Raw genomic sequence first — 16,092 nt, 5'->3', positions numbered from 1 at the left:
CATCCTCCCCGACTGCTCCCTTGGTCCCAGGGTTGAAGTCTTCTGCCCCTTCCCCTCCCCAAGCTGGCTCAGCCTCTGGAACAGAGGGCAAGTCTTGCCAGGAGTACAAAGCGCAGCTAGGTGCACAAGTGGGCAGCTACAGTTACAAACTGCTTGCTGGTGGCCAGAGGAACAGCAATGCCTCTGTTTCTCTCTTTGCTGGAGGCCGAGGAGATTAGGGTTCGGCGTAGGGTCAGCCAAGGGTGCTCTTTCCCCATCTCCCATACCGAGAGATGTCACAATTATACTTGATTCATCCGGTAGGACATGGCGCCCGGCACCTTCACCATCTCAGACTCTTAAGTCACACACATGGTTGTATCCACCGTTACACAGATTTGGCCACACCGAATCACGTTCACAGAGTCACACATTCTCCCATCCAGGCAGTTATCTTTCATTTATGGTTATGGCACCTTGCCGAGATGTCCACTCTCCTGGCCAGGGTTAGAACCCCATTGGCACACTGGCATCCTGGAACTCACAGGGTGGGAAGAGCAGACATTAAACAAAACCTCACTACAGGAGGAATGAGGCAGCCTGGGAGGGCCTCCCATAGGAGTGGAGGCAAGAAGAAGACGGAGGGGACAGGATGCATTTTACAGCTCGACACCTAGAGAGCACATGAATATCAACGCAGCTGCGGCGGCGACTTTTAGCGCCAGGCCCCGCCCTCGTTTTTCGCCCTATCCGGAGGCTTCAGGGGAAGGCGGGTCCTCTGGGGGCGGGACTATCCTGGGCTTGCTGTCCAGGTTGCAGGGCGGGGCGTGCGGAGGGAGGAGCTGGCCTCAGCAAGGAGGACCCAGGAGGTGGATCCCAGATCCAAGCTTCCAGTTACCCAGCACAGGCCCCACGCAGAGCCAGGCAGGGACAACGGCGCCGACTCCGCCTCGGGAACTGGGACAGCCCTTACAATCCTCAGTCTCCGCCCCTCCACCCTGCCCTGACCACGTGGTGGGTGGCCCCGGGTGGTTTTGAGATTGCGACCTCGGTGGACTCTAGAGTCCCGGCCACAGTTTCGAGAGGGCCCTGAGAGAGGACAGCACAGGACCGAGACCTGGAGAGAGCAAGGTTAGGGGACGTTAGGGGAGGGGTTGTTGGGTCTGGGGCTCAGTGACTCTGTGGCATGAAAGCCCGGCCTTTGGGAGAAATATTTTGAGGAGGTGTAGGGAGTCAATGTCTCGTTCAAATCGAGTTCTACTTCCTTAGCTGGCTCTGAGCCTTAGCTTTGTCTCATACCAAGTGGGCACTCAGAGGCACAAACTTACTTCCTGGCACTCTTTTGGGCATTACATGAGGAAATGTTTAGAAAGCAACCAGCACAGCGCCTGGCACAGAATAGGGGAGTCAAACTAAGGGATCATCCTCCTATTAGGAACAACATTGCAAAAGCCAGGGTGCAGGCACAGTCCACTGGGCCCCAGCTGCTAGGAGGCGGGAGAGGAGAGTAGTAATTAGCTATTCACTTTGCCCATGCCAGCACGCGGCGCCATGACCACCAAGGGTCCCGAGTCCGAGCACCCCTCCGTGACGCTCTTCCGCCAGTACCTGCGCATCTGCACTGTGCAGCCCAATCCTGACTATGGTGAGAATGCAGGGGCTTGTGATGGGGCCTCACAGGCTGGGAGGATGCTATGCACTGTCTTTAACAGCTGCCACCCTCCACTCTACTGTTTCTTCTGCCTCCCTTCCCATAGCTGCAATGGGTTCCACTGTTCACCACCAACACCCCTTATCCTATGCTGTGGAGCTTAGCTTTCTCATGGTTACTCCTGGCAGCTGGTTAAGGAAGGAATGGCTTTACCTCACCCCTCAAAGGCCAGAGTGGTGTAGGGAGACTGAGGCAACCAAAAAGAGATACCTCATTCCACCCTCCGCCCAATCTACCAAAGTTAGACAAAGGCCACAGGCTTAGGGAATCGAGCTTGGTGGCTGGGAACCTTGTGCTGTATGTGCATGGGTCGCAATCCTGTTCTACGATTTTACAAGCTGAGGCACTTTGGGTGAGCCTCTTTATCTCTGAGTTCTCTATCTTTAAGGGAGATAGCACCCGCCCTTCCCGGAGTATCACTGCCAGGCCAAGAACACCGCGTTCCTTGGGGACACAGATGTCTTTGGGGCTAACATCTCTGGGCTGGCAGGTACCAGCAAACGCTGTACCAAGGCTCTTTGTTTTCCCAGGAGCTGCCATCGCCTTCTTTGAGGAACAAGCTCAAAAGCTGGGGCTGAGCTGTCAGAAAATAGAGGTGAGTCTGGGGCCATGAACAGAGTGGGGTCACCGGCTGGGGCCACCTGGCCACCTGGTGCTGACTGCTTCCTGCCCTGACTCTCTGCAGGTGGTGCCTGGCTATGTGATCACTGTGCTGACCTGGCCTGGCACCAACCCTTCACTCCCCTCCATCTTGCTAAACTCCCACACGGATGTGGTACCCGTCTTCAAGGTATGCATGGAGGCTTGTGTGCAGGCCTGGAAGACAGACACAGTGTAGATGCATGATTTCCCGGGGACCCATGGTGCCGATTCCACCACTCTTTTTTGGCTTTTTTTTTTTTTTTTTTTTTTTTTTTTCTCCTTCCCCTGAGACAGAGACAAGATCTCACTATGTAGCCCTGGCTGTCCTGGAACTCACTCAGAGATCCCACCTGCCTCTCGAGTGCTGAGTGCTCTGCCATGCCTGGTTTATCCACCAGTAACTTAACACTCCTATGGCATGGTTCCTTACAAACAGCCTTTGTCCAGTAAAGGTTCTGTGCTAGGAAGCGGGTAAAGGCAGGAGGCAAATAGGGGGTGGAAATCAGGTAGCTGTTTTCTTTCTTTCTTTTTTTTTTTCTGAGATAGGGTTTCTCTGTATAATAGCCCTGGCTGTCCTAGAATTCTCATTGTAGACCAGGCTGGCCTTGAACTCACAGGGATCTGCCTGCCTCTTCCTCCCAAGTGCTGGGAGTAAAGGTGTGTGCCACCACACCCAGCCAAGTAGCTATTTTCTTTAGCCTTCTATCTCTCTCACCATTTCAATTCTATGGCGGGTCCCCTCTTCCCACCTCTGCCCCCAGGAACATTGGCATCATGACCCCTTTGAAGCCTTCAAGGATTCTGAGGGCTACATCTATGCCAGGGGCGCCCAGGACATGAAGAGTGTTAGCATCCAGTGAGTATCCTGTATCCCCAGACCCCTGCTGGCCTTCTGGGCTCAGCGAGAGCATGGAGATAAGTTGAAAATAATCCCAAGCCAAGCAGCAATCATCATGACTTATATCTAAAGCAGAAAGTACTGTCATGACTATTTATGGATGGGGAAACAGGCCCAGAAAAGGGCAGGGAATTCTCTGGGGGCCCTGAAATACATGGCAGGAAAGGGTCTAGGCCATAAGACTACACCATGCGCAGCCTTAGCACTTGGCCTCTGCTCCCTTAGGTACCTGGAGGCTGTGAGGAGGCTGAAGAGTGAGGGCCGCCGCTTCCCTAGAACCATCCACATGACCTTTGTGCCTGGTAGGAGTGGTTTGGGGAGGGGCGTCTTTGAGAAGGAAGCTGTGTTGTGCAGCATCTCACCTAACCATCCCTGGCTTTTACAGATGAGGAGGTCGGAGGTCACAAAGGGATGGAGCTGTTTGTGAAGCGGCCTGAGTTCCAGGCTCTGCGGCCAGGCTTTGCCCTGGATGAGGGTGAGCAGGTTGGCAAGCCTCCCAGGTGTAGGGAGGCTGCAGGGGGAAGCTGAGTCACTCCACCCTGTGTACCTACTTTCTCCCTCAGGCCTGGCCAACCCCACAGATGCCTTCACTGTCTTTTATAGTGAGCGGAGCCCTTGGTGTAAGTATGGGTTTGGTGTGTGGGTGTGGGTGCAGGGGGTAGGGGTGGGTCACTTGCTGCCTCTGTCCCTATAGCCATCCCCTAGGTCAGCTGACCAAAGCAACGAGTCCCACTGTGCAGCACCCTTTCCCTATGATATGTAGCTTTCACATGGTCACTCCTAGTTAATGGCTTCATCTCACCCATCAACAGCCACTTCTAGCCAGGTGGAAACTCAGCCAGTAAGACCCTGGCACAGCACAGGGTCTCTTAGAAGTTGATGCCTGAGGCATCGAGACTTTTGCCTCCCAGCTCTGTCCTTCCTGGGTTCTGAGGGCAAGCTTTTAACTGTTGCCAGGATCCTGCTCTCTGCCATGGGCTCGAGAGTTCAGAATCTGGAAAAGACCTAGGCCCACTGGAGGGCTGACGGTGTCTCCAGCTCTCTCTTGCTGAAAAACTCTCTCCCTCCCAGGGATACGGGTTACCAGCACTGGGAAGCCAGGCCATGGCTCACGCTTCATTGAGGATACAGCAGCAGAGAAATTGGTGTGTAGCCCCTGGGGAGTCTGGGCATTCAGGGGAGGGGGTATTCCGTCCCAGGGCCACTCTCACATGTCACCTCATACCCTCCCAGCATAAGGTTATAAGCTCCATCTTGGCATTCCGGGAGAAAGAAAAGCAGAGGTAAGGCAGCCCAGGAGGGGGGCGGTGTGTGTGGGTAGCTCCCGAAGGCTGTGTGAGCCAGGAGGGAGCCTTGCCTTGTGCTACCTACCTTCTCTTATCTGCCTGTCCTCTGCCTCCCCGCTCCCCGCTGCACCAATGCAGGCTGCAGGCAAACCCTCACCTGAAGGAAGGGGCTGTGACTTCAGTGAATCTGACTAAGCTAGAAGGTGGCGTGGCCTATAATGTGGTACCTGCTACTATGAGTGCCAGCTTTGACTTCCGAGTGGCACCGGATGTAGACATGAAGGTACCACCGCCTCCACCCTGGTTTGAGGGAGAGGGCCTGGGTTCTCAGACCTGTCCTAGAGGCTCAGCTCATGTCCCTTCCATCAGGCCTTCGAGAAGCAGCTGCAGAGCTGGTGCCAAGAAGCGGGCGAGGGGGTCACCTTTGAGTTTGCTCAGGTATTGACTTGGGACCTATGGTGAGGGAGCATCGGGGCCACAGGTGTCTGGGTTTACTGAGGATGGCAACAAGTATGTGCCTGGTGCTGCTACATACATGTGGCTCTTTCCTTAGCTGTAAGAGATATTTTGTGAGGGATAAAATGGGGGTCTTGCCTCATGTTCCCTATAGCGTGGAGTGGGGGAGGCACAAATGTTTGTGTGCTTTGTTGGGAGATTTGGAGTGTGGCTCCATTGGTTCGGTATTTGCCTAGCGTGCCTGAAGCCCTAGGTTTGATTCCCAGCACCTCATAAAGCAGGAAATGTGGCACGTGCCTATAATCAATCCTAGCACTCAGGTGGAGGTGGGAGGATCAAGGCCAGCAAGGCTACAATACAGTACAAAGGCAAGGGGTTGGGGATTTAGCTCAGTGGTAGAGCGCTTGCGGGCAAGCGCCAGGCCCTGGGTTCGGTCCTCAGCTGGGGGGTGGGGGCTGGGGGGAGGACAATACAAATGCAAGGTGGAGGGAGATGCACTTTTAATCCCAGCACTCTAGAGGCAGAAGCAGGCGGATCTCTGTGAGTTTGAGGCCAGCTTGGTCTATATAGTGAATTTGAGCACTGATAAGATTATGCGATTATGCACACATGTGGCCTAGGAAATTGGATCTTGTATTCCGAGAAGAGATATTCTGCCTCTCTGAGGCCCAGGGCACCTGAGTAACAAGCATTTGGGCTAGGATCTGAAGCAAGAGTTGAAGCAAAAGACCCAGACCTAGGGCATTTGAAAGACTGGAAGAGGACCCGGGGCTGTGCTGGCCACTGGGAAGCCTGGCAGGTGGGTGGGTGGGTGGGTGTGCCGTGTGCCAAACACAGCACATTCTACAAGTAGAGCCTCATGCCCTAGTCCTTACCCTGCCATTTCCTCCCCTCTGCAGAAGTTTACAGAGCCCCGAATCACACACACCGACGATACAGATCCCTGGTGGGCAGCTTTCAGTGGGGCCTGCAAGGAGATGTGAGCATCGACCAGTAGCCCAGATCCCAGACCCCTCTTCCTCCTGTCGTCTCCCCGCTTTCCCACCATCCTGTGTGCCCTCCTCTGGCTTCCTCCCCATTTACCAGGCTCTTCCCCTGCAGGAACCTCACTCTGGAGCCAGAGATCTTTCCTGCTGCCACTGACAGCCGCTATATCCGAGCGGTGAGCTACTCACCCACAGGGCAGTGCCAGCAGCGGGGAGTCTGAAGGTTGCCTTTCCCCTAACAGTGCCTTATCACCCGTGCAGGTGGGGATCCCAGCGCTGGGCTTCTCACCCATGAACCACACCCCCGTACTGCTGCACGACCACAACGAGCGGCTGCACGAGGCGGTGTTCCTACGCGGGGTTGACATATACACACGCCTACTCTCTGTGCTGGCTAGTGTGCCCGCCCTACCTGGTGAAAGCTGAGCCCATGCCTTCCAACCCCAGCAGCCTTTAGCCCAACCACTGCCAAGGCCCTGTTGCCCCTGCCCAATAATAAAGCCAGTGTTGGATGGGGTGTTCTTTATACTGTGGACAATCACGGATGGAGACTTTTCTCTGGGGATTTGTTAGCATCTCCAGTTCACAGGGGGAAAAGTGAGCCTGGGTTTGGGACCTCTCCTATTGTCCTAAACTGCTCTGTCCCTCTTGGCATGGCACAACATTCAGTACCACACATCTGTGCACAGCTGGAGAGCCCAGCTCCTGTGTCAAGAGGATACCAAGGGGCTGGAGAGATGGTGCACTAAGCACCGATCAAAATCCCGTGAGTACAAGACAGGCGAGATGGAGCTTTTTATGTAGTTGTAGAAAGAAAATCCAAACCCTGGTGTGTAGCCTACCAAGGGCCAGCACTTTGAACCCTTACACACTGAACCTTGCCTAAGGTCCTAAAAGACAAGGCTGCCTCTCCGGCCCTCCCCACCTATGTGATCAGATCCCATACATAGGTAGCAAGGAGACCAACATACACCTCAGAGAGACCCTATCATGGGCTAAACCTGCAGCATCTCAGCATCCCTTGGAGTCACCAAAGGGCCCAAGGTTGGAGTAAGGCTAGTTGTGAAGGTTAGCTGTACTGGAAAGGACCCACTGTTTTACAGAATGCCTCGGAAACACCAGCCACTTACTTTTTGCACTGAAGGCTAAGATCCTACCAGATGGATCAGGCAGTGGTGGCACATCTCAATACTCAGGAGGCAGAGGCAGACAACCACTTAGACTATCCTGGTCTAGAAAGTGAGTTCAGGACAGGCAGGCTACACACAGAAACTGTCTCCAAACCCAAGACCCTACAGGAAGCTGGAATAGTGGTTCTTGCACCCTTGGAGGCTAAACCACAGCAGTCACGGCCCAGCTGGCTCAGTAGGCTGGTAAAAGCACTTGCTAATCCTGATTGCAGTTGAGTTCTAATCCCAGACATCCTCTCACCTACACTGCATCACAGCACCCACACACCAAGAAATATAAAACAGAAAGGTCCCGTGCCAGGCTGACAGGACGGCTTAAACACTTGTAACCCAGGAACCTTCCCCAGGATGGTCCTAACACAAGTTGTCTTCTGAGTTCCACTTAGGAATCCCCATCCAGAACACTAGAAAAGATTTTAAAGGGCCAGGCCACTGAGGCTGTAAGGCCCATCACAACCCTCATCCTCCCTTCCCACATCCAGCAGGACCCAGCAGTGGCCCTGCCCTACCCAAGAAGGTTATTTAAGACTTCTTCCATTCCCTCAGTTCTGAGGTGCCCCTCCCTTGCAGCTCAGGATCCTACTTCCTGACTCCACCCCTTCCTGACCCCTTTTTATTCAAGAGGCTGAAATCTTCCCCCACACCAGAGGGCAGCAATTCTACCCTCGGCCCATGACAGACATGCGTTAACAGAGCTTGCCTCAGGTTTATTTGTAAAAACAGCATAGGACACAGGTCATCTGTAAATAGTGTGTAGGTGGGTGTGTCACACCAGTCCATCTGTCTTCACATAGGCAGAAGCCTTTTCTATGGGGCCTTCACAGGGGCCTGGGCAGCTTTGGGAGCCTGAGCTGGGGCTGCAGCCTGGGCCTTAGCTGCTGCTTTCGCCTTGGTTTGAACCTTGGGCTGTGGTTGGTACAGCCGACGGCCCTTGCTCATGTAGCTTCGAATCTTCTTCCCAAGCTTGGGATGAGCGATGAAAGCGAGCCGGCTGAGTTTGCAGCTGGGGCCCTTTGGCATCTTGGGCTTAATGGCCTTAGGCTTCACAAGGGCCTTAATGGCCTCTGCACGGGCACTCATTGCCTTTGCGTTGTTTGCCTGCATCTTCTTCAGGCCTTTCTTGTTGTGCTTCTTGGCAAAGCGCATGTTCCTCAGGAACTTGGGGTCAACCTGGCAAATAGAGAAGATGTATGTGGCAGCATGTAACAGGATCCACAAGGGCGACACTGTAAACCTTACCCAGGAAAGGGTTGGAAGGTGTGAAATTCCCATATGGCCACCTCACCTCAGATATCAAGCCCACTCCATCAGAGTCACACCAGAAAGCAAAGATGCAGGCAACAAACAGACCAGGTGCAGGCTTAGCTATTCCCCCCAGAACCCACCTAATATGCAGAGAAGTGGTCCCCAGTCTAGTACTAGGTGGTATTAAATGTACAGAACTAGATGGCACACAAAAGAGGCAGACCATAAGGTACACAAACCCGCCCCACCCCCATGGGTTCTGCTAAGCAAAGGAAGCAGTTTTCATTCTCAGGAGCAAATCACACCAGGGACTGGGAAGGTCAAGGAAAGCTTTGCTATGAGTCTGGCAGCAGAAAAAAAGGAGCAGAAGGTACTGGGACATCATTACATCAAAGGGCAGCTAAGAGTAACCAGAGGGCTGGAGAGATGCCTCAGTGGTTAAGGGCACTGACTGCTCTTCCAGAGGTCAGGGGTTCAAATCCCAGTACCCCCATGGCAGCTCACAACTGTCTGTAATTCCAAAATCTGACACTCTAACACAGACACACATGCAGGCAAAACACCAATGAACCTAAAATAAAGGTTAAAAAAAAAAAAAAGTAATCAGATGAGCTGGACAGTGTAGTCAATGCCCTTAAGACTAGCAATCCAGGAAGCAAGCAGAGGCAGGCAGATCTGAGTTCGGGGACACCCAGGGCTCCACAGAGAAACCCTGTCTCAAACCCCCACTCCCTCCAAACAGCCAGAAGCAACTGGGTGTGGTGGCCCACGCCTTTTATCCCAGCACTCAGAAGGCAAAGGAAGGTGGATCACTTTGAGGTCAAGGTCAGCCTTGTCTACAAAGTGAGTCCAGGACAGCCAAGGCTAACATGGAGACCCTGTCTTGGAAAACCAACCAACCAAACAAAAAACCCAATTACCCAGAAGCTGAAGTGGGTAATATCAGGCCCATACAGCAGGCCCTAGACCGTGGACCTGCAGACCCAGTGTACTCACTCACCCCCTTAAGAGACTCGTATCTTTGTGACCGGGGTTTCTTGATGCCATTTCTGTGCCATTTGCGGGCTGTAGGGTAACAAGAAACATTTACAGATCAAAGAGCCGTCTTCTAATAATTCCGCCTAACATCACAGCTGGCACAGTCTTGTGAGTTTTGAGAAAACACTCAGGGCCCAGTGCAAAGCACTGCGGGCTTAAGCAAGCTCCTGCCTCCCCAAATGTGTAATCTCACAACTAGCTAAATACAAAATCAGCTTCATCCTCACCTGAAGGGAGAAAAGTGTGTGTGTGTGTCTGTGTGTGTGTGTGTGTGTCTGTCTGTCTGTCTCGCTATCATCTAGCAACGGTAAACCAAGCCTTGCCAGAGTCCGGGCACCAGTTGGAGCCCAAGCAACTTACACTGGTTGTGTGTGGTGTGGTTCTTGGACTTGGCCATGTCTGCACCTGGAGGAGAGACACGAAATGAGGTCAGGATGGGGCTTCCCCACACTGGGCCACCTCTGCCGCCCTGAGCTGCCTAAACATCATCAAGAGAACAGAGTGAGGCTGCAACAGACGCTTTCGATTTACGAAATCCAGCGGCCTCGCCGCAGTGACAGACCGCGACCCCACCTCTCACACGCGAGCAATGAGGTCCTGAGACTACGCTTGCCGGTAGCCGGGGTGGCTTTCCCCTCCATCCATACCCTGCGGACGACCGGGAACCACCCCCCGCCCCCGGCAGCCTCTACGTCCCACAGCCAAGCAGCCGTCCGCCCTATCCTCATGCCCCGCGACCCGCTGCCGCCCAGAAGTCACCGATGGCATCGGATGCCGCTCGGCCAACACTCACGGTAACCGGCGGCTCCCGCAGCGCCTGAGACCGGAAGAGAAAGAGAAAGGCCCGCAGTGCAGCATGGGAAATAGGGCCGACGCTACCGGAAGGTCCCACGGAAAAGCTTCCCTCAGTACTGGCGCGGGGGCGGGGAAAAAGGTTCCCAGGCTGGAAAGGGCTCAAGCCTAGAGAAGGGATGGGTTAGAGCCTGGCCCCGCCTTCTTTAGCAGCACAATTTCTTTGTTTTCTTTACTCCACTTCCCTCTTTTTGACAGAGTCTTTCCTGTTCTGTATCCTTGACTGGGCTATAACTCGCCATCCTCCGGCCGCAGCCTTCTGCTGCTGGGGTTAAGAGCATGGTGCTGAGCTGGTGCTGTGGCGCACGCCTGTAATCCCAGCACTCACTCGGGAGGCAGAGGCAGGAACTCCAGCCTGGTCGACGAGGCGAGTTCAGGACAGCTAAGGCTACACAGAGAAACTCTGTCTCGCAAAACAAAACAAAAAACAAAAAACGCGAGGTGCTGACATGGACCACGACTCCGGCCAGCCCCGGATCTGTCTTTTTTCTTCCTTCTCTTCCTCCAGTGCCCTACTTCGCTCTTGGGGCTTGACTTCTACAGACCCAGAGAGCTACCGGAGTCTTTGAGGGATGAATGTTAGGGAGCAACGAATCTGTGGGGGGTTTTGTTTGCTTGTTTTTGTTTTTGTTTGGTTTTTTGAGACAGGGTTTCCCTATGTTATCTTGGGAGAACTGTGAGTTTGAGATTTGCCTGAGTAACTCAGCTAGACCTTGTCTCCAAAAAATGTTATACTACCCGGATATCCCAGCACCCAGGAGGCAGAGGCAGGCAGACCTTTGTGATTCAGTCTATGTAGTGAGCCCAGGATAGCCAGGGTTATGTAAAAGGACTTGTCTTTAAAAAAACAAAATAAAAATCCGGGCGTGGTGGCGCACGCCTTTAATCCCAGCACTCGGGAGGCAGAGGCAGGCAGATCACTGTGAGTTCGAGGCCAGCCTGGTCTACAAAGTGAGTCCAGGATGGCCAAGGCTACACAAAGAAACCCTGTCTCCAAAAAACCAAGCCAAACCAAAACAACTTTTTCCCCTAGGCAGGGTGGCTCACAACATCCACCCAGCACTTAGAGCCTAAGTGTTAAGCAGAAGAATGAGGCCTTCAAGGTCATCTTCAGCTACATAGCTGAGACTAGGCTGGGCAGCATGCTACCCTGTCTCTAAACACAAAAACAATGTGCTGCTCAGATAGACAGCTCAGCAGATAGGAATGCTTGCTGCTCTAGCCTGAATGCAAACTCTGGGTCCAATTGTGGAAGGAAGAAACTGATGAAAGTTGTCCTCTGACTGCCTTAAACACCCTCATACAGACTCACGATAATAATTTTCTTTCTTACTTAATTTTCCTTTCTTTCTTTCTTTTTTTTCTCCCCCTCCCCCAAGACAGGGTTTCTCTGTGCAGCCTTGGCTGTTCTGGACTCAAGTTTGTAGACCAGGCTGGCCCAAACTCACAGATATCCCCCTGCCTCTGCCTCCAGAGTGCTGGGATTAAAGGCATGCACCAGCACGCCTGGCGATAATAGTGCTTTGTTTGTTTGGTTAGTTGGTGGGGGTTTTTTTTTTTTTTTTTTTTTTTTTTGAGACAGGGTCTCTCTGTGTAGCCTTGACTGTCCTGAACTCGTTTTTTGTAGACCAGGCTGGCCTCAAACTCACAGCAATCCACCTGCCTCAGCCTCTTAAGTGCTGGGATTATTATGTATACAGTGCTCTGCCTGCATGTACACCTGCAGGCCAGAAGAGGACATTAGATCACATTATAGATGGTTGTGAGCCATCATGTGGTTGCTGGGAATTGAACTCAACACCTCTGGGAGAGCAGACAGTGCTCTTAACCTCTGAGCCATTTCTCCAGCTCTAATATTATTAGGGCTGATTTTTAATTTTTTTTTTTCATTTTTTGAGACAGGGCTCCTCTGTGTAGCCTTGGCTGTCCTAGACTCGCTTTGTAGACCAGGCTGGCCTCGAACTCACAGAGATCTGCCTGCCTCTGCCTCCCTGAATGCTGGGATTACAAACATGTGCACCATACCCAACTGATTTTTAAAAAAGGAAAGATTGGAGCTGGGTGTGGTGGCGCACGCCTTTAATTCCAGCACTCAGGAGGCAGAGGCAGGGGGATCACTGTGAATTCGAGGCTGGCCTGGTCTACAAAGTTAGTCCAGGATAGCCAAGGCTACACAGAGAGACCCTGTCTCAAAAAAAACCAATAAATAAATAAATAAAGGGAAAGAAAGAAAGGATTGGATGGTTTACAGTGGCAATCTAGCTGTGTGGTAGCATGGTACATGTACATGTTTGTTTAATATGCAAGAGGTTCTCGATTCAATCCCTGAGCCAGAGAAAGAAACAGACAGAGACAGGGAGAGATCTAGAAAGTGATGTTTCCCAGCAATTCTTTTCTCTGCCTCTTTCCCCTACAGTGAAGCTCCGTGTAGCCGAGAGCTCTGAGGTCCCTTTATATCTATTTAAAAAATTATTTATTTAAGTATATGAGTGTTTTGTCTGCGTGGATGTCCACATCATGTGCATGCCTGGCTCCCAGGGAGGCCAAAAGAAGACACTGGATCCTCTGGGACTGGAGTTATAGATGGTGGGAGCCGCCATGTGGGTTCTGGGAAGTGAACATGCGTTCTCTGGAATAGCACCAAGTGCTCTTAGACACCAAGCCATCTCTCCAACCTATCTAACTCGTGTGTGTGTGTGTGTGTGTGTGTGTGTGTGTGTGTGTGTGTGTACACATGCTACCATGGCATACATCTGGAAGTCAGAGGATAACTTACAGGAGTCAGTTCTCTTCTTTGCACTGTTTGGATCCTGGGAAACAAACTTGGGTTGTCAGGCCTGATGGCAAGGGCCTTTACCCATATATTTTAAACCTTTTCAGTTTTACTTATTTTGAGATGAGGGCCTCATGTGTCCCCAAGCTGCCTTCAAACTTGTTATGTAGTTAAGGATGACCTTGAATTTCTGATCCTCCTACCTCCACCTCCTGAATGCTGAGATTTTTGGGACGAGCCACCACCCCTGGTTTCATGCAGAGCTGCAGATCAGAAGCCACAGCAACAAGCACGCCAGAGAGGCCCTGTATGAACAGAATCACATCCTCAGCCTCTGCGGCCATCCCTTTTAAAGACTTGTAGCAAATATGGTCTCTCTCTCTCTCTTTCTTTCTTTCTTTCTTTCTTTTTTTTTTTTACTAATTTGGTTTGGTTTTTTGAGACAGGGTTTCTCTGTGTAGTCCTGGCTGGCCTGGAGACCAGACTGACCTCAAAGTTGGAGATCCGCCTGCCTCTGCCTCCTGGGTACTGGGATTAAAGGCGTGTGCTGCCCCCACATAGCCCCAGATACTATCTGGGGTTTTTTGTTTGGTTGGTTGGTTGGTTTGGTTTTGTTGGTTTTTAAAAACAGGGTTCATCTGTGTAACCTTGGCTATCCTGGAACTCTCTTTGTAGACCTGGCTTCAAACTCACAGAGTTGCCTCCCCGGTGCTGGGATTAAAGGCGTGCCCAGCCTTACGGTTCTCCAGACTCACCTCTTACACAAATCCTTTACCTTCTTGACCTTGGCAACTCTCCTTGTCATGTATTTGTCTCCAAACACCTGGCCTTCCCCGCCAGCCACAGATGTCTGGTCTGCCTCAGAGCCTGCGTCCATCTCTCCCTGGTTTTTGGATGGTGTGCCCATCCCTTGGAGTACCTGGTGTCAAATGGAGAGCCTCTACCCCGTTCCCCCAATGTGTCCTCTCATTCTGTTTCCTTCATGGAACTTTTCTGGACTCTACTTACATCATTAGTCCCCTGGGTGTTCCTTGCCACATCACTGAGTCTGGGACCACGTTTGCCAGCCTCATTGCTCCTCTGCCTGGCAACATAGGCGGAGAGTGGTAGGGTGGTGAACACCCGCTAAAGGAGTGGTCCCAGGGAAGGCATGTTTGGGGAATCGCAGAGGTTAAGGAGAGGTTGGAAAGGAGTGGAGGCAGGACAGGCAGAGGGAAGCTTACACAGGCCATTTCTGAAAAGGAAGGGGATGCCGTGGGCAAGTGGAGAGCAAGGCCTTGGGCTAAACAGTAACTTAGTGCCAAGAAGTTAGTGGTTGAGGCCAGACAGGAAGATGTCTCTGCAGGAACAGAGTCCATGGGGCTAAGCACGGGTGAAGGGCTTGCGAGCAGAAGCAGCACTGGAGGAAATGGGAGTCATATGGCTGGCTACAGTTCAGGGGCTCATGCGAGCCAGGCTGGCATAGTGCTGCCTCAGCAACCCAGGACCGCACATGGCTCTAGCTACACATGTGCCTTTCCCCAGCGAGGCACTTAACTTGCATCAGCGACATCCACACCTGTCTCTAAACGGCTCGATGCTCTAATAGCTCCTCTGCAGCCTCCTAGTAACTCCTTTTTTTTTTTGGTCAAAAACATCTTGAAACATGTCCTAGAATTAGAAGCAATGATGTAGTTTTGAGTGCAATAAGGTAAATGGTGCTTCAAGTGGATTCTTTTATTTTTTAAGAAAAAAAATTTTTAAATTTAAGTATGTATAGGGCACCAGATCTCATTGTGGATGGTTGTGAGTCAAAATGTGGCTGCTGGGAATTGAACTCAGGATCTCTGGAAAAACAGACAGTAAGCTTAACCTCTGAGCCATCTCTCCAGCCCCTCCAAGTGGATTTTAAAGGAAAACTCCTATTCTCCCACCCCTTTTATTTTTTTGTGACAGTGTTTTCCCTGTGTAACCTTGGCATTCCTGCACTTGCTTTGTAGACCAGGCTGGCCTTGAACTCACAGAAATCCACCTGCCACTGCCTCCCTGAGTGCTGGGACTAAAGGCCTGGTCACCACCCTATGTCCCATTTTATGCCTATGTATGATGGGACATGCGTATTATGAATAACAAATATGTGGGCTCGAGAGTTGGCTCAGAGGTTTAAGAGCACTGTCGGCTCTTCCAGAGGTCCTGAGTTTAATTCCCAGCAAGCACATGGTGGCTCACAGCCATTGATAATGAGATCTGGTGCCCTCTTCTGGCCTGAAGATGAGTAACAAGCATACCATGTGAAAGAACAAGCTCAGCACATAAAGGCGGTACAAATCACAAACAGATCAATCAAAACAAAACAAACCCCTCAGCACTCCGGAGGCAGAGGCAAGTGGATCGCTGTGAGTTCGAGGCCAGCCTGGTCTACAAAGCGAATATAGGACAGCCAAGGCTACACAGAGAATCCCTGTCTCAGAAAAAAACAAAAACAAAACACAAAACCATTGAGGTTCTAGAGAGAAGACTCAGGTGCACTGGTTACCGTTCCAGGGGGCCTGAGTACTACTCTCAGCACCCACATTTTGGCTCAGAACTTTCTGATACCCACCACACATTTTTTTAAATTTTTTTTTTGTTTGTTTTGTTTTTTTGTTTTGTTTTTGAGACAGGCTCTCTGTAGTTCTGGCTGTCCTGGAACTCACTATGTAGATCAGGCTGGCTTCACATTCACAGAGCTCCACCTGCCTCTGCCTGCCAAATGCTAAAATTAAAGATGCGCAACAGCACACCTGGCTATCAACAGTTTTGTTTGCCTGATTGCTTTTTTTTTTTTTTTTTTTAAATCAAGACGAGGTTTCTCTGCATAGCCCTGTTTGTTTTAGAACTTGCTCTGTAGACCAAGAAGTGAATTCAGAGATCTGTCTGCCTCTGCCTCTGAGTGCTGGGATCAAAGGTATGCAACACTGCTTAGCCCTTTAGTTTTGTTTTGTTTATTCAACTTGTCTTGGTTTTTTTGGGGAGAGGGTTTCTCTGTGTAGCCTTGGCTAGTCTGAACTTGCTTTA

At 51.6% G+C, this 16,092-nt stretch overlaps 2 protein-coding genes across 2 annotated transcripts; one reads left to right on the top strand and one right to left on the bottom strand.

Annotated features, from left to right (window-relative positions):
• Positions 1 to 849: 849 nt before the first annotated feature.
• Acy1 (aminoacylase 1) lies at positions 850 to 6,438 on the top strand. Its single transcript, XM_051140776.1, has 15 exons — positions 850 to 1,110; positions 1,520 to 1,624; positions 2,221 to 2,285; positions 2,376 to 2,480; positions 3,094 to 3,188; positions 3,456 to 3,532; positions 3,616 to 3,705; positions 3,794 to 3,850; positions 4,302 to 4,375; positions 4,464 to 4,513; positions 4,655 to 4,799; positions 4,886 to 4,954; positions 5,872 to 5,951; positions 6,074 to 6,134; positions 6,220 to 6,438. Exons 2-15 carry the CDS (start codon positions 1,531 to 1,533, stop codon positions 6,382 to 6,384), a joined length of 1,227 nt encoding a protein of 408 aa, XP_050996733.1. The 5' UTR covers positions 850 to 1,110; positions 1,520 to 1,530; the 3' UTR covers positions 6,385 to 6,438.
• Positions 6,439 to 7,830: 1,392 nt separating this feature from the next.
• On the bottom strand, positions 7,831 to 9,852 carry Rpl29 (ribosomal protein L29). Its single transcript, XM_051140779.1, has 3 exons — positions 9,792 to 9,852; positions 9,394 to 9,458; positions 7,831 to 8,318 (listed from the first exon to the last, which is right to left on the bottom strand). The coding sequence occupies exons 1-3, from the start codon at positions 9,826 to 9,828 to the stop codon at positions 7,956 to 7,958; spliced, it is 465 nt and encodes a 154-aa protein (XP_050996736.1). The 5' UTR covers positions 9,829 to 9,852; the 3' UTR covers positions 7,831 to 7,955.
• Between the last annotated feature and the right edge of the window lie 6,240 nt (positions 9,853 to 16,092).

This window comes from Acomys russatus, chromosome 32, assembly GCF_903995435.1.
Source record: "Acomys russatus chromosome 32, mAcoRus1.1, whole genome shotgun sequence".
Classification (NCBI taxonomy): Eukaryota; Metazoa; Chordata; class Mammalia; order Rodentia; family Muridae; genus Acomys; species Acomys russatus.
The sequence above is the reverse complement of the archived record's forward strand: the minus strand, read 5'-3'. Positions and strand labels throughout refer to the sequence as shown.

Bases quoted from the DNA above. Each gene is read 5' to 3' on its own strand.
- Acy1 (XM_051140776.1), top strand. From the start codon at position 1,531: ATGACCACCAAGGGTCCCGAGTCCGAGCACCCCTCCGTGACGCTCTTC. The intron at 3,706-3,793 runs GTGAGCAGGTTG...TTTCTCCCTCAG, and splicing joins AGGCTTTGCCCTGGATGAGG to GCCTGGCCAACCCCACAGAT. The intron at 3,851-4,301 runs GTAAGTATGGGT...TCTCCCTCCCAG, and splicing joins TAGTGAGCGGAGCCCTTGGT to GGATACGGGTTACCAGCACT.
- Rpl29 (XM_051140779.1), bottom strand. From the start codon at position 9,828: ATGGCCAAGTCCAAGAACCACACCACACACAACCAGT. The intron at 9,459-9,791 runs GTAAGTTGCTTG...GTTACCCTACAG, and splicing joins CCACACCACACACAACCAGT to CCCGCAAATGGCACAGAAAT. The intron at 8,319-9,393 runs GTGAGTGAGTAC...TCTATTTGCCAG, and splicing joins GATACGAGTCTCTTAAGGGG to GTTGACCCCAAGTTCCTGAG.